Raw genomic sequence first — 10,097 nt, 5'->3', positions numbered from 1 at the left:
GTCAGGAAGAGGGGGCGGGAAAGAGGGTGCATCTTAAGGGCCTTGCTGGTCCCGCCATCCAGGGCTCCAGGCCCCAGGCAGCCTCACACGCTCAGACACCTCCTTGCCTCTTGCCTGGATGTCCATGCTGGGGTGTGGGAGGAGGGAGGAGGATCCTGGGGGCCTGGGCTCGGCTCTCCCAGTCCTGTCTCCTCTGTGGGAAGCCCCGGGCTGTTAGCGCGTTCATTCAGCACTGAGGCGGTCCCAGCTGGTTTGTGGTCGTTTACCGAGCAGTTTACAGTCAACTCGCCTCTCTCTGTTCAGTGTCCTGAGCAGAGGTCACCGGGAGAATAGGGCCCTGGGGGACAGCAAGGTGATGGCCGGGGTGGGGTGGGGGGAGTGTCCTTCCTGCCTCACTCCGTTCACAGAGCTGGCTGTGGGCAGTAGGCAGAGTGACCGGGTGGCGGTGGGGATGAGGGAGTGGCGGGAGGGGGGGAGGAGGGAATATTGCTGGGTATTAATGAGTAACTGTTGATAGATTCAAGTGTTCATGTGCTGTGGAGGCCGCATGGCGGGTCAGAAACGGCACAGATTTCAGTGCCCACCAGGCCCTGACTCAAATGCCCCTCCCTGTGCCCCACTTCTGTGGCCTTGGCAGAGGCTCGCCCGGGCCTGTGGAGGAGCCAGTGGGGGCTTGTAAGTGGGGGACCTGGCATCACGCCTGGCCTGGAGCCAATGCGAAGGCAGCGTTCTCAGGACAGGTGTTTGTGGCTTTGGGAGGGTCTCTGGATATGTGTGCAGGTGTGTGAGAACAGACATGGGTGTGTGTTTCAGGGACGCAGGCTGTTAGGGCTGGAACACTAAAGGAGGGGAGGGAAGTGTGTCATAAACCAGGGAGGTGTGCTAGACGAGGGTCCCAGTCTCCCACATTGTCTCATTGGAGCCTGGGCCATCGGAGCCGTCAGCAAATGCTGGTGCCCATGCTCCCTGCTGGATCCTCCCCTGTCTCAGTGCCTGACGAATGGGAATTTTCTGGATTGAAAAAAATATAAACATAAGGGAATGGAATTAGCCGATTATGATATGGGGGAAGGGGTAGCCAGTACCCATGTGAATTAAGCTGTCCCTGTCTTTGGGGCCGTGGGGGTCTCATGGAGGAGACAGTTTTCTGCCTGATGGGGAGGGAGTGGGCTTCACAGGGAAGATGAGCTGGGGCTTGTAGGTTAAGTAGACGTTCCCCAGGCAGAAAAGATGGGGAAAGAAATTCCAGGCAGAAGGAACAGCACGAGCAAAGACATGAGGTGAAAGAACAAGGCAAGCGGGTCAGCCTGTCTGCCGGAGGGCGTGGGGAGCGAAGTAAGGCGGAAAGGGAGTGGGGCTCGGGTCCACGGGACCTGGATGTCATGCTGAGGAGTTTGGACCTGACCCTTTAGTGGATGGGATGAGGGACGGCTGTGAGCAGCTTTGCAGTTCGAGGAAGCTATCAGGCTGACATCTGGGAGGGGGAACGTTCAAGCGCAACCAGGCCAGTGGGGGAGGCTCCTTCTCAGTCTAAGGGAGGATGATCATTTCCTAGACTAAGGCAGAACTTGAACTCAAGGCTGTAGGAGCTGAGGAGACATTTCCAGTTCATCAAACATATAGTACCTGCCGTGGCTGGGCGTGGCCCTGGTCCTCCCATCCAGCTTATTTTACTGAATTTCTGAAGTAGACTTGGTCAGGTTTGGTGGCCAGCTGGGCCTCAGGCTTGAGAGGGAAGGAGGAATCGGGACAAATCTAGCAGGTGGGACTGTCAGGGATGCTGTGCCCATTAGCTGAGATGGGGCAGGGGAACTGGGAGAAGGGGAAGGATTGTCTGGGAAAGCAGGGCCTCTCCCTGTCTGGCTTCTGATTCTGCCTACAAGTCGCCCACTCCCCACTCCTGCCTGCTCTGCTGGAGCCCAGGACCAGGCCCCTGATTGGTGGTTGATGGATTGGTCCTCTCCACGGGCCTCCCTCCATCCCTCTGTTCCCTCCCTTTGGGGACTGCTCAGAACTCTGCCTGAGCACAAATCTGGCTATGTATTCTGCTGAGAACTCCTCCAGGGCTCCTATTGCTTCTGGATTAAAGGCTGAATTTCTTAGCCTGATGCTCTGGGGTCTTTATGACCTGATCTCCCCTCCCCAGCTTCAACTCTGCCTGTCACCCTTTCTTAGAAGAACTTGTGTTGTAAGATTCTCAGGACTTTCCTTCTCCTCCAGGCTCTTCACAGTGTCAATGATAAGGATGCTGTAGAGCGATAATGATGATGGTGATGGTGATGACATCATAATTATGATGTTGATGGAGATGATGGTGATGGTGGTGATTATGATGATGGGGAGAAGGAGGATGACTGGAGGAAGGGGCAGCTTCTAGGAAGTACAGAGTCAGCTGGCAAGTGCAGGACATACTAAGTGGGTGTGGAAGATACCCAGGCCCCTCCCTCATTTCCAGACATCTGGGGGAAGCTTACCCCTCACAGGAGTTCTAAGAACACATCCATCTATCATTCCCTTCTCCCCAGCAGGATTGGGTGCTTTCCTGGTGCAGACAAGTGTCTTTCTCTCACCGTACTCTATGGAAAGGGAGAAAAGGAGCTGCTATTTATGAACCCGGCATAACACAATAGGGTCTCATCACATATTTGTTGAACAAATTTTCAGCTGAGGAGAACAAGACTCAGGGAGGTCAGGTAACTTCATCTTCAGTAGCATCAAACTATGATTTACTGAGCAGCTACTATGTGCCAGGCTCTGTGCTAGGGTACTCCTTATATGTTATCTCATGGAATCCAGGAGACAGGCATTACTAGTCCTACCTTTTTAAATTGTAAAATATACATAACATAAAATTTACCATCCTAACCATTTTGAAGTGAACAGTTCAGTAGTGTCGGCACAACCTCAGCCGTCTAATTCTCTGTCCTCCCCACCGCAGCCTCTGTCTGTGCCAAGAAACACATGGACTGCTTCCCACTCACTCACCAGATGCGGACGAAGGGCCTACTCCGGGTCGGGCAAGTGCTGGGCACTGGAATGAGGACCCCTGGAAATGACAAGATATGACCTCCCCCAGGGCAGGGGTGTTCGTCTCATTCACTCATGGCTGACCCCTAGTGCCTAGAAGAGTGCCTGGCACACAGCTGATGCTCCATGAGTGCTGGGTGAATGAAGAGCCAGTGAGAGCAGGAGCCCAGAGGTCCAGCCGGCCACAGGTGCTGGGCCCTGAGCAGGCACCCTCCTGTCAAACGGGGTGGCCTCCCTTGTCAGGCCTCTCTCCTAGGGTATGTGGAGATGTTAGGCCCGTGCTCTGGGGGAGCAGTGACCACGGATGTGTGTGGGCAGCTGCAGAGAAGCCTTCTCCCCTTTGCCTTGCAGATCACCTTCGTACCCGCTGACTCTGACTTCCAAGGCATCCTGTCACCGAAGGCGCTGGGCCTGCTGGAAAACGGGCTCACTGCTGAGATGAAGAGGTGGGTGCCGGACCCTCTGGGGCGGGGATGGGGCAGTGGAGGGAGGAATGGGGCAGTGGAGGGAGGGATGGGGCAGTGAGTCCCTCAGGCCAGTCTTCCCCCTGCCAAGGAGGGGGTGGGCAGGAGGGGTGGGCGGTGTCTCCCCACCTGCCCCAGGCTCTGGCTTTGCCTTCCCACTTACGGAGAACATACTATCGGAAATCATGGATTGTTTTGACCTCTCAATTCTATGAGGTGAGCTTTATTATTACCATTTCACAGATGAGGAAACTGAGGCTCAGGGATTTTTGTCCTGTCTTACAGCAAAGTAGTGGCAGACCAGAAATCAAAAATAGGTGTGACCCTAAATCCCACACAGCGGTGACTACTACTACTCTAGCAAACAAGAGGCATGATGATGGCCAAGGCACAGCCCTGGGGCCCTGCTACTTTTTGGCTGGGTGACTTTGGGAAAGCAACCTGCCTCTCTTTGCCCCATCTGTGAAATAGGGATACTAATAGTACCTTCCTCCTAGGCTTCAGGGAGGGCTAAGTGAGATAATACAGCCGTCCCTCAGTATCTGTAGGGGATGAGTTCCAGACACCCTCTCCCACCACGTACACCAAAATCTGCAGATGCTCAAGTCCCTTGTATAAAATGGCTTAGTATTTGCTTGCAATCTATGTACATCCTCCCATATGCTTTAAATCATCTCTAGGTTACTAATAATATTTAATACAATGTAAATGCTATGTCAGTATTTGTAAATACAGTGTAAATGCTATGTAAATAGTTGCCAGTGCGTGGCAAATTCAAGTTTTGCTATTTGGAACTTACTGGAACTTAAAAAATATATATTTTAGATCCACGGTTGGTTGAATCTGCGGATGTGGAACCTATGATATGGATGGTGGACTTTAATAAGCCAAGTGCTAAGAACAGACCCTGGAGCATAGTGGGCCCTCTATAAGCCTTTGACATCATTAGCAGGAAGTGCTTCCAAAGCACCAGAGAGCAAGTCAGGCATTTTGTGCCCATTTCTTCTTTCAGTCCTCATAGAAACCCTGTGAAGTGGGGGAGTGGGGGGGGTGGTGGCAGGCCCATTATACAGATGTGGAAACTGAGGCTCAAGAAGTGCAATCACAAGCCCCAAACCTCACGGGGAGTCAACACCAGACCAGACCTGGGTGGGTGGGTGTGGGGGCCAGACTCAGGACTGGTCACACAGGGAGAGCTGCTAGAACAGAGCTGGGGCTCAGGTCACCCTGAGCCTGTGCTCTTCCCTGCTGCTCCCAGCCCTGGACTGTAGAGAGCAGTGGAGAAAGTGGTGCTTGGAGCCCCAGTACCACCCCCTAGGTCTGCACCACCTGGGCAAGCCAGCTAAGGTGTCAGTGCCTCAGCTTCCTCCAGTGTCTCCCAGAGTTACAGGGAGGGTTAGATGAGCTAACTGATAGAGCCCGGCCTGCAAGGAACACTCAGTAGCTGGTTCTTACTGTTGCTCTGTCCTCATCTGAAAAGCGGGAAGGACCATTCTGCTTCAAGATATCGTTCAGAATAAATGGGATGATATATGTAAAGGCTTCAGGCCACCGTCTGGAACCCAGCAAACGCTCAGTCAACGCGAGCTGGTCTTCATTTGACAGCCGCAACCTTGGAGTTAACTTTGGAGACACGGGTGAAAGGAACACTGGACTGAGGGTCTGAGCTCTGCCACTCAACTTAACTTGTTGGGCCTCAGTCTCCTCATCAATGAACTGGGTACAGTAACCACCCGCAGAGGCTTCTCTGAGATCGGGGGAGAGCCGGTGCGCGGAGCAGGCGGGCCAGGGGATGGCACTGACGTCTATTAATTGAATCTTTGCCTACCTGCCTGTTCTCTCTCCCGCTGTCTGCTGTGCCCCCGCCCAGCCCCCGGACCCCCTACGTCAGGCTGTGGGAGGAAGCCGCCTACGACCAGAGCCTGCCGGACTTCAGCCACATGCAGATGAAGGTCATGGGCTACAGTGAAGACTCCCACCCCGTCCTGGCTCCTAAGCCGGGACGGCCACAGCCAGGAGCCAGCGATGGAGGAGAAGGTGGCCCTCGCGACCCTCAGGCCTTGTTGGAAGCTGCCGTGGTCATCCACAGGGGCTCGGACCAGGACGAGGGAGAAAGAGACCCAAGTCAGGGCAGGCCCGGGTGAGTGCACGGAGCGAAGGGGCACTGGGGTGAAGGAGGAGGGGTGTGGCCACTGAGAGGTGGCTGGGGACACTGGGGAGTAGAGAGGCTGGGGACACCCTGAGAAGCAGCAGGGGTAGCAGACACAGGGGTCTCGGCTTAGATGGGCCTGAGTTTAAATCCCAGCTCCTCTGCTCTGTAAACTTCGGATTTTCCTCACCTTCCTGAGCCTCAGTTTCCCCACATGGGAATAATCGGTCCTACCTCAGAGTTGTCCGAATACTCACCATGAGGGGCCAGGGCAGGGAGCCAGAGGACCTGAGTTCAAATCAAGGCTCTGCCACTGATGTGCTCTGTGACCTCAGTCAGGGCACTCCCCGTCCCACCCTGTCCCCAGCTGTTCATGAACTGGGTTCCTCATTCATCCACGTTGTCACTCATCCACCAGCATTACTGGGTACCTACTCCCTGCCAGCCCTTGACAGCCCCTACCCTGCGGGAGCTCCTCGTCCACTGGGGGAGGCACACAAGGGAACAGAAGGTGACACCCAGTGTGACAGGGATTGTGGGCCCAGAGGAGACCGCCAAGTGATTGGAGAGGCAGAGGAGTGACCTCGTTTGGATAACATAATAAAGGCCCATTTCTTGAGCACCTACTATGTGCCAGGCCTTGTGCAAAGTGCTTTGCGTTCATTATCTGTTGTAAATCTCAGGGATAAACATAGTAGTGAATGCTATTATTTCCCCCATTTTACAGAGGAGGGAACTGAGGCTCAGACAGGTGAACTCACCTACCCTGGGCCTTGCAGCTAGTGGGTAGGATTTGGACCCAGGCAGTCTGACTCAGAGCTACCCTCGCCCTTTCCGCCTTTGCCCCTGCAGCCCCCCGACCTGTCCCCAGGGCCCTGCACCCTTGGCTTCCTTCCAAGATGACCTGGACGTGGGCTCCAGTGAGGACAGCAGCCCCAATCTGGCACCATCTGAGGGGGTGGAGCCCCAGGCTTGCAGGTGCCGGCCGGACTGCTTCCATGACTTTGCCCTCATTGATGCCCCAGCGTTGGAGGATGTGCCTCCAGAGAAGCAGCTACACGTGGCAGCCCTGCCCAGCTCCTGGCAGAGACCCTTGAGGACAAAGCAGGAGGAAGAGGAGGCTTCGGACGCAGGTACAGAGGAGCTGGAACAGGAAGAGGAAGACTTGTACTACGGGCTTCCCGACAGCCCTGGGGACCCCCTTCCGGACAAGGAACTGGGCTTTGAGCCCGACGCCCAGGGCTGACATGGAACTGCTCCCTGGGTTTTAGCCTGGCTCCGGGGCTAATCCCGCTGTGACCACACAGGACTTCAATTTCACTACCTGCAAAATGGGGTTAGATGGAGGTTCACAGGAGACAGTGGACCCGAGAGCATTTTGAGAGCTGCACAGAAATGCACAGGGAGGAGATGATTACATTACTGGGCCATTGCTGTTCCAATTATTAATACTTTTTGTAAAGCTTTGAAGGTAAAATATGATTAGTTGAGAAGATCTGCAGCAGCCAGGGCCCTCAAGAGCCCTTTTTGCCTCCCCCAAGAGCTGGTCTGTGAACAGGAACCCTCCTGGGTGCTACCCCCGTGTCCCCGATCCTCTGTGAAGGCCTCTCAGGGTTCTCGTTCCTGTTGCGTCTTTTAGTCCAGCCGGGGGATGGCGTGATTTGTTTTCACTCAGACGTAACGTCCCCGGCCCGCATCCCTCCTGTGGCTCCTGTAGCTCTGGGATCCAACACCTTCCATGAGTGACCTCTGCTGACCTCCCAGCTTTCTCCCTGGTCAGCCCCACCCCACGCTCACCCTACTGCCCCATGCCCTTGCCAAGCTGTCTCCCCTGCCCGGATGCCCTTTGTCCCCTGTCTGCCTGGCAAATTCAGGCTCATCCTTCAAACCTCTGCACAGACATCTCTCTTCTGAAGGCTTTTCCTGATGTCACCGGGCCGAGTTAGTCCTGGCTCCCGTGTGCCACCCCTGGGCCATCTCTGGGCCTTGCGCATTCATCATGGAGCATGGCTGCTTGCTCAAGGTCAGCACCTTTGCTTTACTCACCTCGGTCTCTCCTGTGCCCAGCTGGTGGTCACTGAGCATGTACAGAAGTGACCAGAACCCTCGAGCCTTTTGCAGGGAATCCTGCCGCCCCCACTTCCCTGAGTCTCAGACTCCTGACTTAAATAATTTGGTTCAGGTGGCATTTACTGAGCATCTACTGTGTGCCAGACGCTAAGCTGGGATCTTTAGGAGGAAAGAGACACAAACTGATGACAGTTCTCACCCTCGAAGGGCTCCCAGTCCACTGAGCCTGGTGTCTTGTAAGTTAGCGCAGAGTGCAGAGCAGAAACTGAGGTGGGAACAGAGGAGTTAAAAATTGTCACACCAGAGGCAGCAGAGTGACACTCACACAACCGTTGGGGCCATCGAGCGCAGGGACAAATAGCTCCAGCTGCCTGAGCAGCCCCTGGAGGTATCGCCGTATGGTGGCATCACCGAGTGACGCTTTTCTTAGGCTGATCTCTGCAAAGCCCCTCTGGGCCCCATCAAAGGGATGGTGGCACTGCCTCAGCCCACGTCCCCACGTTCAGAGCTTGCAACCTGGGCCTCCGGGAGGGCTGGCCTTCACCTGGGCTAGGTCTCTGGGTCAGGGCTGGGGTCACGGCCAAGGGAAGGGCACAGCCCTGGGACCCCCTCCCTCTTCTTTCTGGGTCATTGCTACCTCCTGCAGGAAAGCCTCTGCTGTAACAGATGTTCCCTCACGGCCCGTTCCTGCGCTCAGCTCACTCACGCAGGGAAGGGGTGACCCGCATCAGAAAGAACACCAGTGTGAAAGGCTAAAATAAAAAAGTTTTCAGTGTTTAAGGCGGTCACCTTCATTCACCCGCAAATTCTTGTATGTGAACCCCTCCCACGCCCCCAGTCCCCCTCTGGGCAGGATAAACGAGGCATCCAGAGAGTTGAGGGAACTCTCTGGAAAGCCAACACCAAACACAGTGGCATAGCCGGCTGGGACAGCTGTGTGTGTGGAAACTTGGGTGTGGCCCACACCTAGGCATCACACTGCAGGGCACCCCCAGACATCAGCAGAGAACCAGGGGGTCTCTGGCTGCCAGGCCCGTCCACAGAGAGAAGCCTGTCCCTGGGAGGGCGCAGGGACAGAGATGGCCGGGCCAGGCTTCGACCCCCATCCAGCTCCCCCGCTTTCTTGCTGCTTGATTGGGAGACCACTCACCTGGCCTGCCCGGGACAGTCCTGGTTTAGGCCCACTGTCCCTGCCTAGTTAGTAGTAGTGCGTCCTTTCACCCTCGAAAGTATCCCCTTGGGACGATCAACTACATGTTTACCCTACTCTGTGACCTTGGGCTTGGACCTCACTTTCCTCACCTGTGGGAGGGAGGTGACGGATCCTGGGCTTTGCCTTTTGCAGGGTTAGGTGGTGGTGGCGACGGGCCGGGTGGGGCGGCGCGGGGGTGGGGGGATCTGATGAGATCCATCTGCTGGTGCCCTGCAGGTGAGGAACACCAGTAGCTCGTCTGTGGTTAATAGTGGGGTTTGTTGCTCATTGCAATGAGGGGAGAAACCCCATGCGATCTATGAGGTGTCTCTGTAAGAGGGTGTGAGAAAGGACTTATATGGGATTTGGGCTTGTGTGAGGTGACTTGGGGGCAGGTCTGAGGAAGTGGGCTCCAGATTGGATGCTGCTGGGAAGCAGGGCTAATCCATGGTGGGGCATCTTAATCAATCCTACGTAGGAGACCAAGCTAAGGATGCAATTGGCAAAGAAGCAGCAGTCATGCTCCAGCCAGGAGAGGGTCGTGTGGTCCCTGACGTAATTAGGACAATGTTCCTGTTTGCTCTGCTCAGCCGTAGCTACCGGTGGTCTGGATCTGTCTTGACCCATCGTGGTCACAGCGTGCCTTGTCTGACGCTGATATTCTGTGAAATTGTTCGACTTCATCAGAAGACCACGGGGCCCAGCTGTGAGGGCCGGGCCGGCTCCTGGCTGTCAGGCTGCTTTTCTGTCTCAGCCTCCCTGCTCCTCTGGGGCCTGCTGGTGACTGTGGGTTGGTGCAGTTGGGGAGCAGAATGTGCTGTGGATTTCATTTGAAAAGAAGAGTCTGCGGCTGCTCTTCTGTTCAGCTCCAACCATCCCAACTCTCTGATTTGCCACCTCCATTGTGCTCTGTTCCCTTGACCTTGCCAACTTTCAGTCCTCTAAGAACCTGGGCGCCTGGGATGGCCCCTGTCTTCATGCAGGTCCCCGGGGGCAGGTGCGGTGCCGCAAGGGCCTGGTGGAATGGCCTTGGCAAACCCTGGGATTTCAGCTCTCAGCCCCTGGCTCCGGATTGGTGTACCATGGCAGAAATTCCTGTTCTTTCCACCCTCCCGTCAGGTCAGAGGGACTTTGGGAAGTTTCCACTCTCTGGGGAGGGATGGCCCCTGCCCTTTACTGGGAAAGAGGGATCCTG

The 10,097-nt window shown here is 55.5% G+C and overlaps 1 protein-coding gene across 2 annotated transcripts in view; it reads left to right on the top strand.

Annotated features, from left to right (window-relative positions):
• Positions 1–6,886, top strand: part of BSND (barttin CLCNK type accessory subunit beta) — an 8,337-nt gene extending 1,451 nt beyond the window's left edge. Inside the window, exons 2-5 of one of the 2 annotated variants that reach the window (XM_007471135.1) lie at positions 3,379–3,473; positions 4,098–4,103; positions 5,362–5,631; positions 6,493–6,886. In XM_007471135.1, the coding sequence (XP_007471197.1) occupies positions 3,379–3,473; positions 4,098–4,103; positions 5,362–5,631; positions 6,493–6,886 (765 nt within the window). The remainder of the gene's footprint in view (positions 1–3,378; positions 3,474–4,097; positions 4,104–5,361; positions 5,632–6,492) is intronic. The other variant, XM_007471134.1, reaches the window with a different exon arrangement.
• The last annotated feature ends 3,211 nt before the right edge of the window (positions 6,887–10,097 follow it).

This window comes from Lipotes vexillifer, unplaced genomic scaffold (genome assembly GCF_000442215.2).
Source record: "Lipotes vexillifer unplaced genomic scaffold, Lipotes_vexillifer_v1.1 scaffold1003, whole genome shotgun sequence".
Lineage (NCBI taxonomy): Eukaryota > Metazoa > Chordata > Mammalia > Artiodactyla > Lipotidae > Lipotes > Lipotes vexillifer.
The sequence above is the reverse complement of the archived record's forward strand: the minus strand, read 5'-3'. Positions and strand labels throughout refer to the sequence as shown.